General features: G+C 38.7%; 1 protein-coding gene across 2 annotated transcripts in view; it reads right to left on the reverse strand.

Annotated features, from left to right (window-relative positions):
• The window catches only part of LOC142358759 (uncharacterized), a 61,279-nt gene that overhangs the window by 687 nt on the left and 36,592 nt on the right, over positions 1-24,000 (reverse strand). Inside the window, exons 8-9 of one of the 2 annotated variants that reach the window (XR_012761845.1) lie at positions 20,443-20,645; positions 175-287 (exon numbers count right to left, since the gene is read on the reverse strand). Coding sequence is in view for 1 of the 2 variants with exons in the window: in XM_075410331.1 (XP_075266446.1) it covers positions 175-287; positions 20,462-20,645 (297 nt within the window). In the remaining variant the exon portion in view is untranslated. The remainder of the gene's footprint in view (positions 1-174; positions 288-20,442; positions 20,646-24,000) is intronic. The other variant, XM_075410331.1, reaches the window with a different exon arrangement.

Raw genomic sequence — 24,000 nt, forward strand, 5'->3', positions numbered from 1 at the left:
CAATTTTCCTGGCAACGAAGTTTGCGATAACTTAGTTTGGTACCAAGTGAGTTTCTTATCTTGAATTAATATCGAAATAATAATAGCAGATAAAGATGGCAACACAAACTGAGGTTTGTCCCTAAAACATCACAGCATACCACGCATTCTATTTATGTGGTGCATGGAACGAACCTGTTTCTTGAGCATGTCATTGAGAGCCTGGTTTTGTTTCTTCACAGACATTCCCCTCACTGAGCTATTGGTGGAGCCGTGGCCCACAACACAGCCGACTTCAAGCTGCAAGCCTGAAACATCAGAAGCCATTTTCAGTTCAGGAAATCCAGATTGATCATAAAGCAAGGAAACCAGAAACATACCCGGCAGATTGCAAAATAGCCGCCATTGATTCCCATAACCCCAATTAGATTGCCAGAACAGAAGAAATGGAAAAAATGATGATGTACGAAAAAAATTTTAAAGTGCGAACTATTTTGATTTCATTCCTCTGTTAGATATACTTCTGCTTCATTATTGACAGGATACAAGGGCTATTAACAATACCAATAAGCATTAGAGATGGCAACTAAGACATTAAAAAAACAAAGTTCAAGTAGCGGGAATCTAAATTAGGCTTCATATCCCCTTTCTATTTTTGATTCTTTTTTGATACCGATTCTGTTCATTTAGATTGTTTTGCTGAGCAACTGCTGTTTAAAAGCACTTTGGACAGAATGAGCGATTAACGCCACTAGCCTAGAAAAGTCAAAAATATTTCGTACAAAATGTCGAAAAAGCCTCAAAATAAGGTAAAGCGAAACAAAATTTTATTCGACGATATAAAAAAAACATGGCTGTACAAGTCCTGGCCTACAATTCAAAGCATTGTCATTGCATAAACAAAAAACTTGAAAATGGACTTTGAATAGATGGGGAGAGCTATTTAAAAAAATTCAATCATAAAAATCGAAAAACAGCAAACATCAAGGTCTAAATGCCGCGTGTGAACAAAAAATCACAAGCGAGACCGAATTTTTGTTCAAACAACATTTCCTCACTCTACGTTCAAATTATATTTTTGATGCTTTTTGATACTGATTCTGTTCATCTAGATTGTTTTGCTGAACAACTGCTGTTAAAAAGCACTTTGGGCAGAATGAGCAAACAATAAAACTAGCTTAGAGAAGTCAAAAAGGTTTGACGCAAATTTTTGTTTGAGGAAGTAAAAAAAACATAGCAGGGCAGGTCCTGAAATTCAAAGAACTGAAAGGAAACCTCGAAACTCGAACTTGAATTGACTGAAACAAGGATTGGATTGATAAAACAAGGACTAAAACAACAACAAGTCAACAAAAACTTTCACATAAAATGAGAATTACAAAAGAGAATTTGCATTGTCGACACTCTAAGTTTCAAAACAAAAAGAAAAGCAAGTAAAAGCAAGTTTTCAATAAAAACTATTATTATTAGTCCTATTGTCCTCAGAAACGCTATTATGTTGTTAACAAAGATTTGAGAACCCAGGAGCAAGATAGGCTTCTGAAAAACTGGCAGTTTTCACTAAAAAACCGTTGAAAAAACCGTTTGCATTTAAAAACCAACGAAAAAATTAAATTTAAATTGAAGATTATGTCCTCCCTTAGTTACGTTCAAAAACACCAAATTCATCAGAACCGGCAGTTCCTCGCCAAAAACGAAGAAATAGCAAAAGGGAAAGCTGCAAAAAATCCTGATTTTATATATTAGCTGAGCAGAGGACAGAACCTGATCCAAACAGAAAAATAATTGAAAACTAACAAAAAGCGCTAATATTAAGAACAGGTCAAAATAGCTTCTATAATGAAAATATCTATTCACATTACCATAGTTTCAAGCTTTAAAAATTCAGTTTCACCCTTATATCAAAATAAATTAAAAAAGAACAAAAGTTTCCAAAAAAGAAAAAAAAACACTTGAATTAATTTGAAAAAAGTTGGTGAAATTAATTATGTTTATATCTTCAAAAAAACTATCTGAGTCAATAAAAATTTATTTCCCAACCCAAATCAGAGCCTGGAAACTGTCTCATTGGTCACAAAATCAAACGTAAAAAAAACCTGAGAGATGACTGAAATTTTCAAATAATGACAATTATCAAAACATAGCTGGCAGATTGCCAGAAAATAGCCGCAATAGCTTTGTAGATCTGCAGTCTAAAAAAACAGTACAAAAGACGCTTTTTCATTGAAGTCTAATGTTTTATTTTGATTATAAACCTGTATAAGTTTTTGCTGCCTCTACTAGCTGCTCTTCAATAACCTTCATTTAGAGTGACACACACCCATTTGACCTTATCTCTTTGAATAAAAGTAAATAAAAGTCAATTTCAAAGTGAGGAAGTCATTTTTGTGAGTGAGGTAAGTCAAGAAGTGTGAGTAGTAAGAAATGGGGGGTCTGTCGCCCACTTTTCTACTCATTTTGAAATTTTGTCTTCTCTGCTCAGAATGGCTCCAAATCAAGCCTAAGGCTTTGCTGTGCCACACAAAGCCACTATAAACGTCTACAAACGATTTAAACATTCTCTTTGAGTTCAATTTTGAAATGAAATTTACCTTAATTTACTATAAAATCGCAAGTACTTAAAACAAAAAAAATTAATGTTATTTGATGCATTTACAAGGTAACTTGGCGCATCGAGTTATTTCTTGTCCCTCGTCATTTGTACGTGTTCAAAACTCAATGTGCCAATTTACCTTTTGTGGAAAATTCCGAAATCTTATCTCGAAAATAAACTATTTCTGGCAACAATTAGTTTTCTCATTTACAATCTTACTTTTTGAAAATCAGTTGACCATGAGCACTCAAAACTTCGCTCCGTTTCATTATTTATTCAGCAAAATTTCTCGTCCCTGCAAAACTTAGTCCTGAACCAAGCAGTACTTTGTCGAAAAAAAGAAAACACGATGACTCGGTTGACGATCCCTTGTTCTGTGTTCCAAGCCAGCCGCACGGCCTTGCGTATTGGATTGACGCTTACACGGATCTCAGTTTTGCAGTTGCAACTCATGACATTTCTTCGACAATCAATACGAGCTGCTTTCGTTGGTGTGAAGACTTAAGTTCTGAACACCAACATCTGATGGTTGTAAGTGAAAGCCCGAAGCAAATGGAGAAAACAATAAAATCTTTCATCAAACACGAAAGCAAAGTACTACAAGAAGTTCGGGCACGTATGTTCATACCATTCACCATTGGGGACCTTTATGGCTCAGATGCTTCGACTGGGAGCTGTTGATGTAACAAGACGTGGGGATGTTTTTGAAAACTTTATTCGGTCGGATGAACTTCGCCTCGAAGCTAAGTCTATTGAGCGAATGGATTGCGTCTGGGAGATTGAGAAAGTTTGTCCTACTAGGCGACTAGAATTTTCAACGCTCACTGAAGATCAGCGACGACTTCTTGGCAAAATTGAAAGCTTGCAAGCCAGTGATTCCCCTTTTAAGTCCACCCTGGAGGCGTACATTGATATTTTGGCCTCCGGATTTAGTTCAATCCACCAAACTGATCATTCAGCTTTTCTCGAGGTGAGATGTGGCCTAAGAAACGCTCAATGCACTTGTTGGGAATGTTATGAGGACTCGTTTGACAGCTGCAGTTTATCAAGTACAGTGGATGACGTAACAGACGAAGAGACAATTTTCACTAAACAAACATTATCAACTGATTAGATTAGATAAATTCCTTTTATTATTTATCAATTGATTTGTCAATGTATTGTAATTTTTGCTTAAAATCAGTTGCTTCATGTTGTTGCGGGAAAACATAAATCAAGTGTTAGAGAACCTCAGTTTCAAGCAGGCTCTTCAATAAAAACTCAAGAAACGAAAAATGCGTTTTTAGCTGTTTGTCTGCTTATTGACCCCACCTGTAATTTAACTGAGATAAATGAAAGTGCACCATATGGTGGTCTGATTGGTCCAGGTAATAGTATTCTTCACAACTATTGCAAGAATTCAAAACTTTTGCGTGTTCATGCTATTTTCCATGATGCTTACGGTTTTATGAGAACTTACTACAACATTGGTCCAGGCTACGTTTAAGTTTTACCAAATCTCCCCAACCATTTTCTCTTCGGTCATTTGAGTGGTTTACTGTTCTGGTTAGTGAAATTTCAGTCCTCTGAACTCTTTGATCAGTTACCTTTTTAAATACTATGACACTTTTTGACCCTAACCTGTTATATCTTCATCTATCGAAAATATCGAGACTTCAAATACAGAACAAGGGAGAAGATACTGAGATAAAGTTGTGGAAGCAGAGCTTTAAAAAAGTTGGAGGCAAAACGATTTTGATAAAAAACGAATTGGACTTGACGTTACAGGAACTTGGGAGATCCTCTCCGAAGCTATTCAGCTACTGCAATACTTCTTGACAATCTCACAAGCGGGCTCACAAGTGTATCCACCAAAGCCACCTCCCAGAGTTACTTCAAACTGAGCTGTCATGAATCAAGATCAGGTGGATTGTAGCGTGGACTTTTAAAATCAAATCATTTTTGACAGTGAAAATAAGGAGAGACCACCCTGGAAACTTTGCTGTTCTCTCGAGCGCTCTCTCTTCTTTACACTTCTTTATTTTATGCTTCTTTCTACTTCTATTGTTGCTTGTGTTGTTTGTTTAGTGGTTAACAAGTTTGATAAACACTCATCAGCTCAAGTTTGGCCGGTTTTAGCGTTTTGCATCGGTTGTATTATTCCATCGCCATGAACAAAGTTATAGTAACTCAGCCGCATTTTGTGATGACCGTTGTTGAACCTAGTGGCTGCGGAAAAACCAGACTCGTCTCTGAGTTGCTGAAAAACAATCAGCAAGTGTTTCGACCAAACTTTGGCAACATGATTTACTTTTATCAACATTGGCAGCCCACATACGACTCGATTTTAAATAGCTTGGGCAACGACAGAATAAGTTTCATCAACGGAGTCAACTGGAGCAAACTGAAATCTCTACCAATCAGAAAGAGTCATCTAATAATCTTTGATGATGTTTTTGACGAAATATCTCGATCAGAGGAATTTTTAAACCTCATAGTATCCGGTCGCCACAAAAACCAACACGTAATTTTTCTAAAGCACAATCTTTACCAGAAATGCCCTAATTAAAAAACAATTGATTTAAATCTTACACACATTCTCCTGCTGAGAAGTCCACGCGACATCAACCAAATTGATTGTTTAGGCAGGAAATTGGGTTGCCGATCTGATTTATTGTCCGCCTACCGTTCTGCAACTTCTGAAAGTTTTGGGCATCTCTTGATTGATCTGGATCCACAGTGCCACGAGAATCTACGCTTTTGTTCTGATCTGTGTCGTCAAACTCCGTCAGTTTTTTATTTGAACTCAAAAACACCTGATTTTGTCTCACTCGATGGTACATTCACAGAATCTGAATACTTTGAAACTGCTTATAACCCTTAAACCCGTACTGCAAAGATTATTCATTGTTCACGCAGATATAAAATTCATCAAGTTCCTTATAGAATGTGTTTTCAACGTAGTATCAGGCACAGTTGAGCTTCCCGGATCAAGTCAAACAAAAAGAAAATTAAAAAGTTTTCGATATTTAATGTCCGTATTATGTAACAGGAAAACTAAACTGGATGAGAAGAAACGAGTACTATCAACTAATCGCGGAATATCGCTCATAAAGTTTTTGGCACCCATTGTTCTAGTTCATTTCCAAAATTCCTAATGAATAAACAAGTTGCCTCCAAAAAGTTCATTTTGCTGTCGCTTGACTCATACAACAATCTTATTGTAAGTTCATCTCTTTCTGAAAAAACGTCAGCTAAAAAAGAAATAAGGGAAGCAATTTTAGTTGGAAACAAACCAAATTCCCAAGTGGCTGCACAACTAAGTGTATCATCTGCTTTGTTCGACGGAGATACGCCAACTGCGCCTTCCCCTCCGCCTGAAAACGATCAAACGTCAGAGGAGGAACAAAATAAATTCATTTCAGACCAGTTAGCAGAAAGAGTGTTTGACAATTTGGCAGCAACCGGGCTCAGCAGCAGTAAAATTGAGCGCTCAAAAAGAATTATCAAACAACTTAGTAGATCCTCAAAAGTTGTTCTTGACACGTCCTTGGGCTCTATTGTATTAAACAGTGATACTGCAAGAGGAGCAAACGCTTGTCTTCGTTCTTCGAGCAGCTTGATTGATTTCTTGACAAATCTACAGAATCCAAACAAAAAACTCTTCGACGAAGATTTAGCAATTGTTCGAGAGACCAGCCTAAGTCCCCATCTGATTGCAAACAAGTTTGCCAAGAAATCTGCTTCTCATGTACTCGCTGCTTCAACAGGTACCGCATCTTCATCGGTTGAAACCCAATGGATATCAATGTTCGACAGTTGAGCTGTTCGTTTTTTTGCTATTCAATATCTTTCTTCATCTCTTCCTGCGTAGTCTCTTGCAAATCGGATGCGTGAAATTGAATCCGGGACCCAGAAAAAGACTTCTATGCGGGTCGTGTAAAAAGCACTTGGGAAAAAGTACAAAGAAAAGACCAATTTTTTGGTGTACAATTTGTGGTTGGGTACATTTTACCTGCAGCGGTCTTTCAAATGCTACTCAGTACAATGCATCGGGTTTTGCTTGTCTCAAATCTTCACAAGAACGTGTGGTCTCGGACGCTCCTAAAAACAATCCAAACTTCCAAAAAGCTTACAAATTTTACTCTGACACAAATAAAAGTAGCGCTTTCGGGAACTCTCAAACTCTTGCGCAGCATACAGGTCTTCCGCTGAAAACTGTGAAGCAGTACCTTTCAACAAGCGCAACCTATACAAAATTCAGGCAGGAGCGTCGCAATTTCAAACGTCTAAAAGTCCTTACTTACCGTTTGAATGAAATCTGGTCACTTGATCTCGCCGATATGCAATCAATTGCGAGCAGAAACGGAGGCATTCGATACCTGTTAGTAGCAGTTGATACATTGAGTCGTTATTTGAGAGTGGAGGCTATGCGAAATAAGAATGCGATCACAACAAAACAAGTTTTTTTGCGGATGATAACGAATGTGATACCCGAGCGTGTTTGGACAGACGACGGTACTGAGTTCTTGGGAGAATTTGCAACTTTCTGCAAAAAGAAACAAATTGTTTTGTACCAAACACACAACGAAAAAAAGTGCGTTCGCGGAGCGCAATATACGCTCATTAAAAGCACTCATATATCGCTACATGAGCAAGCATCATACAGACACCTATATTGACAAATTACAAAATTTTGTGAAAATTATAAACAACCGCATCAATCGAGTAACCGGACTGTGCCCTAGTAGTGTAACTGAAGATCACGTCAGCTATTTCGTTTCACTCACCCTGGACTCTATTATTCAGAAGCGGCCCAAGTTTCAAATAGGAGACACTGTACGCATCCGAAGAAAGATTGAGACATTCCACAAGGGCTACAAAGTTCAATTCAGCCACGAATTGTTTAAAGTTGTTGCCATTCTAACAAAAACCCTACTACCTATCGGTTGGTTTCGAACGAAGAAAACGAGGAGGAAATCAAAGGTCGTCTCGACGAATCAGAGTTAGTAAAATATCTAGAAATATGAGAACTAGTGGAAAAACGGTCACTTCTTCCTTTACCTTAACACTAGTATCAAAAGCATCCATGGCAACATTCAGCAACAACACCTTGGCGAGCTTCACAAATTTACAGCCGAGCGTTGTAGAACTCAATAGGTAGGGAGGGTTATGGGAGGTGGCTCTGCTTGAAATATCATGGCCAGGCGCCATACTAAACGTAACCGAAGGTGTTCTCGAGACAACAAAGTTTAGATCTAGATGAGGATGATTCGATCAGTAGTGGAAGAAGCCGCAGCAATAGTGAAGAAAACAGACTAGAGTATGAAAGTTTCGGAGAAGAAGAAGAGGGAGAGGGCAATACAGACACCGAAATTAAAGAAGAAGCGACCGAATATAGAAATGTGCCGCAAAACTTTTCTGCCTCAAGAAAAAATCTGATTGAACCTAGGAAAGCAGCAATTCTCTCAGTACTTTCTAGAGATAAACGGTTACCGTTCAACTGGAGAACAACAGCATCAAGCATCAAAAAATCACCCAAATTTAGCCGATACTTTCTAAAGCCGGGTTACTATTCAACGATTTGCTCAATAAAGTTTGTGAGAAAGCGTTCAAAACAAAAAATAAAAACTCCTGGCCCTTTTCGTGGACTGTTAGAACGCATGATCAATCTCTAAAGCTGGCACCGCGACGAGAAAGCGACCAAGATTCAAAACAGCACGAAACTAAAATAGATGATTCAACAACTAATGCTGATAATTATTATGCCAATGACGACGAGCGCCCTTGCTTCAATACGGTTAATTTCATCAGACATGCAAAATATATTAGGAACGAAGTGTCTGACATGGGCTGAAGCAAAAGAAGATGTTGGTGGTGATGATGGTGGTGGTTCATCAATGAAGTCGTTGTCGAGTTCGTTTTGGTCGTCATCTGCATCTTCAAAATGGCCAACCTATCCTGTAGACATAAGGGTGGCTGTCATACTCTTTTTGTGTAATGTGACTTGATACAAGACGAAAAAGTCGGTGACAAGAGAACATCACTGTTGCGCAGTGTAACGCTGAATGAAACAAACGCCGCAAGTGCAACCACATTCTACCGCTCTTTCTCTAAACTACAGTGGAAAACTGTGGTTAAATCATCTTTTCAGTCCATATCAATCAGTCTTCGCAACGAAACTGGAAGTCTTGTTCCTTTTTTAGCTCGTGGTAGAACTACTCTGACACTTAAATTCCGACACATCTCAAAACGTTGATCATTTTTAAGATGATTCAAGTGGAAAACGGTTGTCGTCATCGTCGTCGTTGTCATCGTGGTCGCCAATAAAACTTAGCAAGAAAATAATCAAGCTGACGAGGAGGTGTAAATCTGTCTATGTATGGATTCTCATTATGATGCTCAAATACTGCAACAAACGCCGTATGCCGGAGGACCTGCGCGCCAGTTCGGATCAGGCGCCGCGGGACTCGGAGCTCTAGCAGTTCGAGTAGGTCGATCTGCTTTACCATTGCTGAAGAAGTATGCACTGCCGCTAGTTAAAAAGATTGGTCGGAACCTTGTACAGGCGGCCATACCTGAGCTCAAGGATGCAATTTCTTGTAGGACAAAACTGAAGAACGCTGTAAAATCTTCCGTGCGCAAGTCTATTGCAAAAACTATCCAGAGCGGAGCGGGCTCAACAATGGGCGCCCCAAGGGGCGCCGCGCTGTTGGCTCCGGGCGGGCAACGCGCGGGCGTGCGTGCGGCCTTCGCGCGGGCGGGCGGCGCGGCGGACATGGGCAAACACGCGGACGGGGAGCCAAAGGTGCGTCATTAACTTCTGGGAGCGGGTCGAAAGAGATAAAACTGCTGCAACTCCGGTTAAACTAACGCGAAAAAGATCATCTACCAGCATCAGTCGTCCGTCAAACCACACAAAACGCAGTCGCACTCTCTCACCATCATCGTTATCATCATCAACCTCAGACATTCTTGCAAATCTTAAATTCGTACAATGAGTGGAATCAACAACAGCAACAACAACAACAGTCTATTCAAGAGCTGCGCCGGCGACATTGCAAATCCGGTAACACACACTGCACTTGATTTCTTTGAAAAACCAAGTGTACTCGTCAATTATGAGAGCGCATTTGACCAGGAGGTGTTCGCTCAGGTGGGAGCTAGTAGACCTTTGGAATTTGTAGTAAGCGGTGACAACCGAAATTGTATAGACCTAAATTACATCCATTTATCTCTGGTGGCTGCTATCTACGATGAAGAGAGTGTCGAAACAAAATCAAAGCAAGCGATGCAGTTGGAGTTATCTTTGTTAACAACGCAATGCACAGCCTCTTTTCACAAGTTGAACTTTACTTGAACGGCTCCCTGATATCTGACAGCAACAACACATATCATCATCGGGCCTTGATAGAAACGGAGCTCACAACAAGCCAAGACAGCAAATCAACGTGGGCTGACTGCCAGGGTTACGCGTATAATCCGGATCCCAACGATAAGAGAAGAACAACAGAGTGGTACGCAAACAGACTTAAGCAAACTCTCGCAGCAGACTATCGGATGCATTTTTATGGCACTCTCTACGTTGATTTTTTCACTTGCGAAAGGCTTCTTTGGCCCGAAGTCAATATGCGGATCAAGCTCTGTCGTTCCAGTAGCGAATTCAGTCTCATGGGCCTGGGAGGTGACGCCAAAAAGAAATTCACCGCAGTTGTCGAGAAGGCGTCCATTTTTGTGCGCAAAGTCACTCTAACCGAGTCTGTAAAACTTTCAATAGAAAGGGCATTGTTGAAGGCACCTGCTCGATATCCTTACATAGTGAGCCTTTGCATAAGCTTCATCTTACAATCAGGACAGAATAGTTTTGTTAAAGAATCTATTTTTGGCACCGAACCTATTCGAAGGCTAACTGTTTGCATGATAGCCAACTCAAATTTCAGAGGCTCCCTACCAACAGATCCCTTTCATTACATCAAATTTGGATTAACGCGCCTAGAAATCAGTCGCGGTAACGGGCTCCCAATTGCCGGCACACCTGTTGACACTCGAAACAATACACGATTATATCACAACACGCTAACAGCTCTGGGCTTCAAAAACGGAGGGAACGGGATTGAACTTGATGATTTTGATGACCATTTTAAGCTATCATTTGATTTGACATCCTCACAAGAGGCATCGAAGAGCCTGACACTTTTTGCCGAACTTACAGGTGCACCAATAACGTTGAAACTTTCATTCAATCCAGCACTTCCCGAAGCAGTTGAACTCTATCTAATTGGTGAAAAATTCAGCCAAGTTTTTGTTAACAGTGACCGTGACGTCTGCAAGAATCAATTATTTTTTAATGGATAATTACTCAATTGCTAATGTTGTTAGTAAAATTAAAGAGCTAAAGTTTGTTTTTCGAGGAGTCTGGTCTTCTGATAATTTTCCGATTGCACCCCGAAACCGATCCTCTTTTCAAGTAAAAATCACATCTAGAGCAAACACACTTGGAACACATTGGATTTTACTTATTGCAAAACCATCTAAGCTGGCGTTATCTAACATGTCTGGCAGAGGCAAAATCGGAAAAACACATTTAAAGAGAAGGAAAATACAGATGCTCAATATTATAATTTGGAACAGTTTGAGTATACCTTTATGCTTTTTTGATTACATACATTCTCGAATAAAAAGGTTGTACAGTGATACTAATGTGTTCATTTTGCACGAAATGACCTCGCAACCTTCTGTTCAATCTCTATCTTCTAAATTATGTGGTCTGTACTGTATATATGTAGCAACGCTTTTTTTCCAAAATTTTGGTCAATGTTCAATGAAGAGAAGTGAAACGCATAGGGATATTGAAAGCTTTGATTCTGGTTTTCGTGGAAAATGTTTTGATATTCTTAAACAAGTTCGTCAAGTCAATGAGATTAGTTTAATTCAATTTTTCAACTGCAAGTCTAATAGTAACTACAAATTGCGTGTTGAATGATTTGTACGATGTTCCATTTATTGTAGTGATAAAATGAATTAGAAAATTCTATATCTTTCATTGGTTACAGGGTATCAAATGCTGTCCATCTATAGAGTACAATTGAATAGTTTTAAGACTGTTTTTTTCAAAAAGGAGAAAAGTTTAAGGACATCTGAAGGCAAGTTAGAGTTTGACGAAACCCACAAGAAATCAGAAGCAAGGATAGAATTGGATAAACTGGCCATTCATCGTCGGTTGCGTCTTATTCCATAATTTCATCATCATCACCATCACCATCACCACCATCATCATCATCATCAACATCATCAACATCATCATCAACATCATCATCAACATCATCATCAACATCATCATCAACATCATCATCAACATCATCATCATCATCATCATCATCATCATCATCATCATCATCATCATCATCATCATCATCATCATCATCATCATCATCATCGTCATCATCATCAACTTCCAACGCCTCGTCATCAATGAAGGGATTCTTTTGGACCAATTTTTTTCTCTTCGGATAAATTAAACGGCAGCCCAACTCATCAAGATGAACGATATCACTACTTCTGCTGTTCTCCTGATCACTCCACTGCCGCTGATTGTAGCCGGGATCCGGTGGTTCTAAAATCAGAACAAAGATCCAGGCTAAACATAGGGAATATGAACACCCGTGTTGCAAAACAAAATTGCTTTTAATTAGCACACTTACCGTAAACATGTTGTCGAAGGTCTTGTAGATGTGAAGAGTGCTCAAATACTGCAACAAACGCCGTATGCCGGAGGACCTGCGCGCTAGTTCGGATCAGGCGCCGCGGGACTCGCAGCTCTAGCAGTTCGAGTAGGTCGATCTGCTTTACCATTGCTGAAGAAGTATGCACTGCCGCTAGTTAAAAAGATTGGTCGGAACCTTGTGCAGGCGGCCATACCTGAGCTCAAGGATGCAATTTCTTGTAGGAAAAAACTGAAGAACGCTGTAAAATCAGAACAAAGATCCAGGCTAAACATAGGGAATATGAACACCCGTGTTGCAAAACGTGATTGCTTTTAATTAGCACACTTACCGTAAACATGTTGTCGAAGGTCTTGTAGATGTGAAGAGTGGCCATGCATGGAGATCTCTGATAGGCTGTCCGAGGAATCGTAGCTCTCCCTACCAGCGCTTCCATTGTCAGTATCTGAACTTGATGATGACGTGTCGTCTCCATCGTTCGCAAAGATTTCATTATCCTCGTCGCCCCGGTTCTACTCGATCCAGAAATGTCCGTGCGGCAGGGTTGTAATTCCATCGCTCAAGATGAAACGTTTATCGTCAAAGCAATTAAGGGCTACTTTGTTTGTCATAGAGATCTGGATCTGGTGGTTTTCTGCGTGTATTCGCATCATAGGTGCCCGTCGACTTGTCTTCTCAAAAAGACAACTGCGGTATTTATCGTCATGGAGACTTTTTTTGACACTACGTTGAACGCCTTTTGCGCTCTGCTTCACTCCATCCACATATTTAATGCTGAACATCTTTGATCTCAACAAAACACATTCTTCTAAAACTTGCCCATTCAATTCGTCTGTCATTGTAAGTGGAACTTTTTTGTTCGATGGTTCGTACAAGACATGGTCCGATGGATAATCCGAAAGATCAAGCAGATGCTTAAATTCAGCCATATCTTCGTAGAGATCATTTGTTTCTATTCGATAAAGTAAAGAGTCGGTGTCCTTGTAAACAACTAGTATTCGATTACCGTATCTCGGTCTCATTTGATCGTAGTGGAAACCATAAAGTGCCAATTTTGATAGATCTAAAATTGCTGCACCGACGAGAGTTGGTTTGTCCCATGTTATTACTGGCTGTGACATGAAAACTGAGCACAAGTCTTCACTAATAATTTGGAACGACTTGAAATTCGGTTTTTATGTCAACTGTTCGGCTTTCCTCTCTGTTGCAAAGTTAATTTGCCTGCGGTTGCGTTTGTTCTCCATTGTCTTTCCAAAACACGCGTTGGACATTAGCTTGTTAAAGTTTTTCTCAAATGTTTTCTTAGCTTGTTTCCTCATAACTGTGTTCTTTTCAATGTAGGAGCGAAGCCATTGAGATTGTTTGAAGCGAAGAGCTCGATGAATTTTCTTTATGATGAGGCCGTGTCGCACATAGAACTTCAGATTGTTGATATGACAAACATAGTGGTTCTTATCAAAGAGCGTTTCAACCAACTTCGGAACCTGCTCAGATCGAGACCTGTTCAGATTTATTTGTGAGCTGTAAGATGACAGCCAGTTGGTTTGAATACTAAATTTTTCAGGTGCTAGAGGGAGGTCTTGATGCGGGATATGCATGGATGCTGGGTATTCTAAGTCCACCTCAACAAAGTAAGCATAGTCGTCATCTTCCTGGTATTCTAACAGATCACTCTCAGAAATAGAAATCAACCCAAGTATAATCACATAGAGGCAGGGATTTCATCATTATTCCAGCATAGAGAGACGTAACGTCGAAGAAAGCTCCAAAGACCGTTGTCTCATCATCGTTAAAATTTTTCAAGTATTTGTTGTTTGCTTTAAAATACCGCAAAGATCCGACACCGTTCAAACTCCCTCTTATTGCTTTCTCACAAAACAAAAGTTTGTCAATGTCATCAAGTAGCTCAATTTTTACTTTTGTTGTGATGAGCATTGCGTCCCAACTGAGATTGGGTGCACTATAGAAATGAGCAGGATCTAGTTGGTACACTTTCATGCAAACATCTCTGAATTTTTCAAAAACGTCAGCGAGAACAAAAACATCAATTTTGAGGTAGGCATCGTGATAGTCTCCAAAGTTATTGCAGTCCAATACATTGTAAACCTGCACCGCTTCGTTATATTGCTGCTCTGAAATATCAATTTTCCCGGTTAGGGTGTTTTTCCACTCCATGCCAAATGCAGGAAATGGAGCCTTGAATTTTTCTTGGCTGTCAAGAAAGCTACATGGGAAGTACGCTTTTTAAAAATTTTTCTAAAATCGATGTCATTGAGATGCTGAAACCCGGAGCCTAGTATTTGAAGATCTTGCTCTTCAAGAGTTTTACTGAGCGCGTCAAGGCTAGAGGCCATAAAGTTCATGCTGTCGAGAAATCGTAGTTCATGTTTAATCGTTTTCTCTTTAGCACATTTGTCAAAATACGTCCGAATTGGAACATTGATGGAAAAGGAAATAAATGTTTCTTCGGTGCGAGCTATCGCCGAAAGTTCTTCTTTGTCTTCGAGTTTCAGATGTTTTATTATGTGATGCGAGTCGTAACGGGAAAGGTTGTGGAAAAAAATAGGAACAAAAGAACCTGCTGTAACTTTCAAGTTACATTTTGAATGTGCTACACCAATAACTTTTCCCGTAAAGTGACAATGATGCACAACTTTGATTTTAACGTCATCATCTGGAGAGAATTCGCTTTCACATATGCAACACGGCTCTACCCAGTTGTCAATCATTAACTGTCTCGCAACTTCAGTCATTTGTAGTTTTCGATGTCGATGTCGCTCAACCGCTGTCCACCTCAACCAATGCCTCATTGTGTCCAAAAACTGTTTGATGCAATTTTCTCCTCTGTAAAACATTTCGTGTGCAACTTTACCATTTCTTACGTCGACGAGAACGGCTCCAAAACTGCAAGGATGTTGTTGTTCAATTACATGCGTATCGGCAGCGCCACTATTGAGATCACCGTGCTGGTAATTAGAAACTACATCTTCGCAGTCATCTGTTCTAACATTGAACGCCTCGAGATCAGCGTAAATAACAAAAGGGTATTTTGTTGTTTTGTGCCAGCTTGTAAACTCAGTGATGGCGCCTTTAGGTGGCATCTCAATCATTAAGGGTTGCTGGTTTAGGCAAAGCTGTCGGTGCTGTTGCATTTTTGTTCGCGCAACACTCTGAAGACACCGCTCACAAAAAAAATTTTCTGAGATTATTTTTCGAATTAGCTGTTCTGTCAGAACGCAGAAGTGTCTTCAAAAGCCTATCTAGATTTTTTATTAAACAAAAGTGAGATTTTTTGTCATTCAAAAGCAAAAGACTGATTGGTTTTCCTCCCCCTTTAATCTTTGTGAGATATGCTGGGTAAATGGTACGGGGTTCTTCAAAAGCGTAAACGTTAATTTTCACGTTATAATCTTTTTCAAAACGCGGTATTTGGCTGAGGGACATTGGCATACTCTCTTTGTTGAACGTCAACCTTTTCAAATGACGAGTGTATTTTTTCGGTCGTTCCTGATTGTTACTTACTGGAAACAGGGCTGCCAAGACGCAGTAGATGAAACACAAACCATCTGCAAAATTTTTGATATTAAGATCCGTCCTTCGGAGAGGCTGAAGCAACCTTGGCGTGGGAATGAATCTACCTGGGCGCAGTGGCCGATAATTGCATAGCTTTATGTCAATAAGTTGGAGTCTCCTAATGATCCATCCGCTCCCAGCTGTGCAAAAGATATTGATTTGCGTCAAAACCTGATCAACATGCTGATGGTATTGATCAGAGTCCAAATGAAATGACACATTCTCCATGTTACTATTAAAAAACAAGGAGTTTTGTCACCTTTAAGAGGCTTTTCGAATTCAATTTGAAGACAGAGTGAAAATTTCATTGAGTCAGAGGTCATCTTTGACTTCAAAAATTCGCAAAATGCGCTTTCATTTGTCACCAAAAATTCGAAAGGATCATAATTATCTTCGTCGTTGATAGTAAATCGAAACGTGCGGAAAAATCCTCTCACCGACCTCTTTTAGGTGTGCAAATGACTTATTCCCAGGGTCCTTGACTCGCTCGCTGGTTGTTGTCTGACATTATGATTAACATGCGAATGTTCCGTCAATGCGTTTAGTGTTCCCAAAAAAGGTCTGACAGCTCGAGCATTTCAGGTATCGTTCAAATTTATGCTGTGTTTTTAGGTGCCGCACTAAGTTACGAGCTAAGGAAAATACGCTCGTACAATGCCCGCAACAAAAATGAGTTATTGGTTCGTTGGGATGCTGTTGACGTTTATGAATAGTGAGTTTATACCGACTGGTAAATGATTTGTTACAACTTGTGCATTTGTTTGTCATAGTTTGGACTATACAACAAGAGTTTTTTTGGACTATACAACAAACATGTAAAATACTGCCACCACTAGAATTTAGTCTATCATGACTCAACTTCCGGTGTGGACCTGAATTCTGAGCTAAGAGCAGTCACTGTCATTTCTCACAAGTAAATGACAACAGCCAGAGGACTTCTAAATTCATTGGATGGACTCGTGCCGAGACACCAGGACACATTCATCTCGAAAATCAAAAACGGCTACAGAATACATCGCGCTTAGCCTGGCTGCTCCCTAAGCGAAATGTTGTTCGAGCCTGATTAACGAAATGGATGTCTCCCTGCCACTATTTTGAAATGCTTGTCACAGGGAATTTGGCCCTAACTGAAGTTGAACATCAATCCTATCTGTAAGCGGCGGTCGTTGAAACTTTTTGTCTTTTTTTCACCTTGACATCTTCCCTGTTTTTCGTATTGACCGTTCTTTATATCATAGGTACCGTATCAAAACATTTCAAGGCGAGAAACTGTATCACTTAACTTTTCTTTGACAGATTCTTCTAGTCTTTTCCTTGATAGATATTCGTTCAAAATGGCTGTACTGGGGCGTTGTTGCTACAATCTGTTATTTCAGATAAAGTTACTGGGTTTTCCGAGCGTGAACAAAGCCCTGTTTTTATAGATAGTGTCATTAGATAAAACAAATATGGAGAAATTTAATCACCTTAGTAATTTTCCCTGAATGTTAATATCGTTTTCCCAAAGTTTCTAGCATCTATTAGTTGAAAATCTTAGTTTTCCAGGCGTGAACGACATTATAAATTAGTAGATAATGTCATGTGCCGTTTACAAAGCGAATTGATAAGCAGTTTAAATTGCGCTCGAACCAGGCAAATCAAAATCTGCTTCAAAACTAAATTAAACCTTAAGTTGGACTTCGCTAATCTATAATTGCTACAATGAGCGAGAACAGTGAAAATCCTGGGGATCGATTACTCTACTCATTCGAAAGTATTTCTCTCTCGCGCAGTGTTTGTGAAACGAGAGACAGTGGATGGCTCTTACTTGATAGAAGTTCACAAGGGATCGGGAAAGGACAAGAAACTTCATCGGGGCCTGGTGTTGCAAAACCCAACTTACGAGAGGCTGATGGATACGTTCTCTCTATACCGTCAGCTCATTCATGTGATTGCCCACGGAGAGCTAGATTATTCATCTCTGCATGTGGTGAACTTTGCGGCCTGCGCAAGGATGAATGAAGATGCAAACGAATGTACAATTATTCAGGACGTAGAAGGTGAGAATAAAGCTTCTTTTTATCAAAATTCTGCGAAAAAATCTCAAAACTGTGCTTTCAAATTGTTTGTCGTGCATCCCTGCATAGCTGATACATAGTGTATATCATTTACACGCCTCAAGAGAAAGGAATCAAGTTTTTTTTGTTTTGTTTCAGTGAACTCAAAGGAATATGCTCGCTTAAACTTTGTGGTCTTCAACCCCGAAGAAAACAGGAGGAGCACATATTTTCAGTTCAAAATCTTTACAGAAGCCAACGGAAGATTCTGGGATATGAGACAGGCGACGCTGACCACTAGGGAGTTCTTTGGCCTCATTCTCTATCACTGGGATCAAAAGAGGTCGAATTTCATCAAAAGAAGTTTACCTGAATAAAGCTCAAGTGGAAATGTGGAGCAGGAATACAAGATCCCCAAGAAAAGGCGCATAACAGAGCGCGAAGAGAGCCCAGAAAATTAGTATCTCCAAGGCCATGTACCACAAAGACAATTGACAAAACAGTTTTGTTCATTTTGCCGTTAAATAATGTTGTTTGCTGCCTAATATTTGCGTATTACTCTGCAATTCATTACTTTAATGGGTAAATAAAGTCTTTCAATCGTTTCTTTATAGCTCTTTAATTTAAGCTATAATGCAGCAAAAGCCCATTCTGATTTGAGAAATAGCAATTTTGCGATCAAATTGAAAGAAACAAAGTCTGAAACATATTTCACTTTGTTGCGTCTATTCTAAATTAAAGTACAATTTGTAGCAAAGCAAAAAGGGCGTAGCCATCTGTACTACACAGGGGGACGTTCCAGAGACTCCGAGACGGTTCTTGTCTCCAGGCGGGCAACCCCGGCAGCCCGCTGTTTCTAACCCGAGGCGGAACGTTAGAACTTAACTTTGGTGTAGTAGCAGCATGGGAAGCGCACCCCAACCGGTTAATGGGGCCGGCGGAACCCTGACACCGCCGTGACTTAGCGAACTAAGTCCTACTTGCCACTCTGAACACGTATAAAGCAAGAAAGGGTGTTGAGAAAGCGTAAAAATTTGATTATATCGGTTATTAAAAATGTTTATTAGAATCAGAGTTTCGACACAAAATTAAGTTGACTGTTTTTCTCGGCGTTCCGCTTACAGCTCAATAGCTTGGGTAATACTGCACTTGATTTGCTCAATTGGGCTTAGAAAAGACTAAATTATAAAGCTCATAAGTCGCAAAACTCAATAGATTATCTTGCTTTGAAGAAAATACTATATTGATGTTTGTGTTAGAAATTCACAAAGCGGGGTTAATTATCCGATATCGAACAGCTAGCTAGTTAGCTAGGTTCTTATTAGTAGCGAGAAAACTTTGTATTGCAGAATTCACGCATTGTAGAATTCAATTAAATTCCAAATAGCTCATTTTGAGTATTATGAAGGTGGCCACTTTCGCAGCCCCCAAAAGTGAAAAACTCTAGAGTCGGAGGTACTTCCAGACAGCCTGGAAGCTCCTCAAACCTAAGAGGAAAAAAATACAAATGTCCCCGCAGAAGGACAGCAGAGACATTTGTTGACAATTTCAAATTTCGGTCAAAAATTTATCAAAAAACCATCGATTTTATGAAGCTAGGTGATATTCCATTTTTTCGCAAAAACTTGTGATGGAATTGATTTCGTGCCTTTTAATTTGCTATTTGGTGATAGCAATTGCAATAGAATGCTTTTGGTTTAATTTGAAACGATTTTGATAGTTTTCGCCGAATTGCATAATTTATGCTTATTATACGCGTACCATACATGTATTATATATGTATATTTGAAATGAGTCAAAAGGTGGGCGACAGACCCCCTCATTTCTTACTACTAGTGTGACCAAAAACTAAATCACGCAAATGAACAAAAAAAACCGTCATGAACGCACTTCAGTTGAAATTGCATGAACGAATGAACAAAAATCAGATTTGAAGTGGTTGTGACGTCATATGGTCGTAACCATCGCGACGGCGAAATAAAAAAAATCAAGAGAAGGCCAATAATAGCTCCAGCTATCGCTGTGCGTCTATTAAAAAAATCAGCAAAAATTAAAAAATGCAAAATTTATTGATATCCAGGTCGTCAAAATCATTTTTATGTTGTTAAAAGCTTCGCATTGAACTGTTTTCAAGCGTTAAAAAAGTTTCCGTGCTCTATAAAATTGATAACTGAAAAAACAAAAATTTTCAAAAAAAACTTGAGAAAATCAGCGAAAAACGCTTTGACTCTTGTGTTAAAAATGGCATAAACAATAAAAAGAAACAAAAACATTAGGACAAAAATATTTCGCAAGCATAACATGGCTAGACAAGTTTTTATTTATTTGTAAAAGCAAATTTTCAATAAAATCTATTAACATTACTAGTGTTATTGTCCTCGGAAACATTATTGTGTGGTTAAGAATGACTTGAGAATTACCTTAGTCTCTTGTAGTCCTCAATTATAGCCCTTTGGGATCACTACGCTGGCGAAGAGTTATATAAATACTGGGCAAATTTGAACATATTTGAACGGAAAAGATCCAAATTCTGTAATCAATTCCTGATTTTCATTTTTACCCGTGATTTAAAATCGTACTTGTGAGCAAGATGTCTTTACTGAGTACACGGGTAAGAGAGAGCGCAAAGCACCTAGTTGTGACCAGGATGAGGAGGAACCTGTCTTTGGAGGAATGAGCAAACGTATGAGCAATCTCATTCTTAATGCTGTGGAATGGAGTCTCTTCTGATTCTCGGTCTGCCTCTGCTCGTTCTCGAAACTCCTGAAATTTAGAATGACAGCAATTTAGAACACTCAAAAATCAAAGTCAAGCGCGAAAAAGTTACTCGCGAAGTGAAATCGAAAGAATGTTTGAAAATGAAACGGTCAAGTGAAACAAACAGTAGAAAAATACAAGATTATCAGAAATGGAAAACATAGCTGGCAGATTGCCAGAAAATGGTCGCAATAGATTCGTAGATCGGCCGTCTAAAAAAACAGTAGAAAAGACAGACAAAAAATTCGTCTTTTCATTGAAGGCTGATCTGTTATATTTTGATTAAAAATCTGTATAAGTTATTGCTGCCTCTATTAGCTGATCTCAAATAACCTTCACTTAGAGTGACACACACCCATTTGACCTTATCTCTTTGAATTAAAATAAATAAAAGTCAATTTCAAAGTGAGGAAGTCATTTTTGAGAGTGAGGTAAGTCAAGTGTGACCAAAAATTTAATCACGCGCATGAACAAAAAACTCGCTCCACTAAGAGCGAAAAATGACGTCACACATGCAATTCAGTTGAAATTGCATGAACGAACGAACAAAAAGTGGCTGTGACGTCATATGGTCGTAACAAAAATCATGACGACGAAATAAAAAAAAAACATAGCAGGACAAGTTCTGACGTACACTTCAAAGAATTTTCATTGACTAAACAAAAAACTAGACCTAGAAAGGACTCTGAATGGATTGCGAAAACCATTTAGAAAAAAATCCGATCCAAAAAATCGAAAAAACAGAAAAATCAAAGCGAAATTGCCGCATGTGAACAAAAAACCACTAGCGAGAAAGCGAATTTTTGTTCAAAAACCGTTTTCTCACTCAACTTTAAATTTACAGCGAAAAAATTTCACGCCGCAAAACCACTCTTTTTTTCGCTCCACTTCCTGTTTCGGCGTGACCAAAATCACTACTACAATTTGACTTCAAAAATCATGAAAATGTGTGAACAGATCTTAAAAAAAACATAGCCGGAAGAATTCCGGAAACGACTCGAAATGAAAATCCATTTAAACGCCATCCAACTACTCATCAAACAAAACATGCCTTCACTAATTTATGATTATTTTGAGACAAAACCATGAAACAAAAAGGTAAAGACAATAAAATCAAATCTGTTAAAATATGATAAAACATCTGATCAAATTTTGTTATAAATTGAGATCCCGAAAAAAACTATCTCTGCAAAATAACTTCATCAAAACAACTAGTACTTACTAAAACCACTTATGTGAATTTTGAAAAAAATATTTTAGGCTAAATTATGAAAAGAAAGCTCTTAAAAACAACTCCCACTGAAAAAATGGAAAAAGTTATCAAACTTTTTTAAAATTTCAAAAGCATATAAATCCAAAGAAAAATTCCCATCAGCCAATAGGGTATCCAGTTGCTCGCAAAACAAAAGGCAAGTCATAATAGGCGGAGAAACTTAGCTAAAAAACTTTAAAAAAAAACGAAAAACTGCAAAAAATAAGAAAAATAGTTCCAATTTTGGCCATTTTTTTGTGATATTTCTCAACAAAATGATTTTTACCCACAAAATTGTAACCAATTGTTACCACAAATTTGCTCAATTAGAAGGGGTTTCCTTAATACCCATTTGAGCCAGTAAAACAAAATAATCGTCAAAAAAACGCAAAAATTAGCCCGAAAATCAGCAAAATACATTAAAAACCTCCGAATTATCATAAAATTCACATGATTTTCCAAAAACCTTCAAAGCACTACCAAAACTAGTTTGAAATTAAAACGAAATCACAACCAAACCTCTCAACCAAAATAAATAGAAAAAATTGCTGTAAAATGCCGCACGTGAACACAAAATTTCTCTCGATTAGAGAAAATTTTTTCACACATCAATTTCTCGCTCTCTCAAAAACAGCGGCATGAACAAAAACCACACTCTTTTCGCTCCTCTCTTCACTTTTGTTCAGCACCAAAATCAATCCAAATTTTTTCACGCGTTTCATTTCCCGCTTCAAAAATCACTCCAATAAAATTGATTAAAAAAAGGACTTCTCCAATACTCCTCTTCGAGTCGTAAAAAGACAGCGCCACAATACAATTCAAATTCTTTGAATTGTAAAAAACCAAGAGAAGGCCAATAATAGCCCCAGCTATCGCTGTGCGGCTATTTAAAAACTTCTCATAGGTTCTGAATTTGGAAATACGAGAACACAAGAATGCAAGAAAAACGCAACGAACTAACTTTCACGAACTGGGTGGCTACGAGGGTACACGGACGCCTAGATACATGAGTTAGTAGCGGTAGTGAAGAGAGTGGGGTCAAAAAGTCTCAAGAGTTGCATTTCACACAACAAATATATGTAAGCTTTGCCGTTTTGGTGAACTCAAGGCCCTCGAAATTTAGAAGTTTGACCCAGACAAGAAGTTCCGGGGCTTGGACAGACAAAAATTTGCATAAGAAAAAAAACAGGATCAAACGAATTGTAGCAAACATTGTTTCAGAGCAAAGAACAAAAAAGTACAAAGAGAAATAAAAAAAACATTTTCGTAGGTTTTGAAATTGGACGAGCAAGTATTATGCCATCATAAAACTTGAAATTGGCGGTGCGTTGTTAAAAAGTGCAAAGATCAGATAACATCAGAGTGAGTAATGGATATTTGGTGAGGTCATAAGGAACCAATTTAAAAAATAAACAACCTACTCACTTCAGATGAATTAGGCTCGAGTGACTGGGGGAGGACAATAAGTCTACGAAGGGGTTTCACTATTAAGATTTAAGGAGGGAAAACATCGCAGGCGAATAGCTGCCACAGACTTGCATTTTGCAGAATATAGAGAGCAACAGATAGAGAATTAACTTCACTGAGTTGCCGCCGTAACGTAACCATTTGGAAAACCAATGTCCTTCAAAACGCATTTTGATTCAAACTGCTTGCATTATTAATGTCGCCAAACTTCACAATTTTAGCAGCCTTCATTACATGGAACTTTTTCAGGGTTCGGACTGACCTTGACATTACAAAAGACTTATTATTAAACAAGGAGGCTCGGTAATGGGCGATCGCACATAAGGTTCCGACCCCGCTGATCCACAATTTTGGCATAATTGTCTACCAAATGAGGAACAGATAACAAAACCCAAGTAAATTCAAGTATTTTTCCAAAAAAAATTGGTGTATGAACGAAAAGATAGCCTTCAAAGCAAATAACTCAGTGGAGTAAATAATGATGCATTAGTTGATGAGATAGGCCAATATTAAGAAAGCGAGTCAAGAGGAACACAAAATCAAACAACAACAACAAACACTAATCAAATCAAAAATTTTGTGTCCGTTTTAAAAAACAAAACTTAATAACGAATCAAAATAGCGTCAGATAGACAATTAGAC

Source organism: Convolutriloba macropyga, chromosome 2 (genome assembly GCF_964194025.1).
Source record: "Convolutriloba macropyga chromosome 2, txConMacr16.3, whole genome shotgun sequence".
NCBI lineage: Eukaryota > Metazoa > Xenacoelomorpha > Acoela > Convolutidae > Convolutriloba > Convolutriloba macropyga.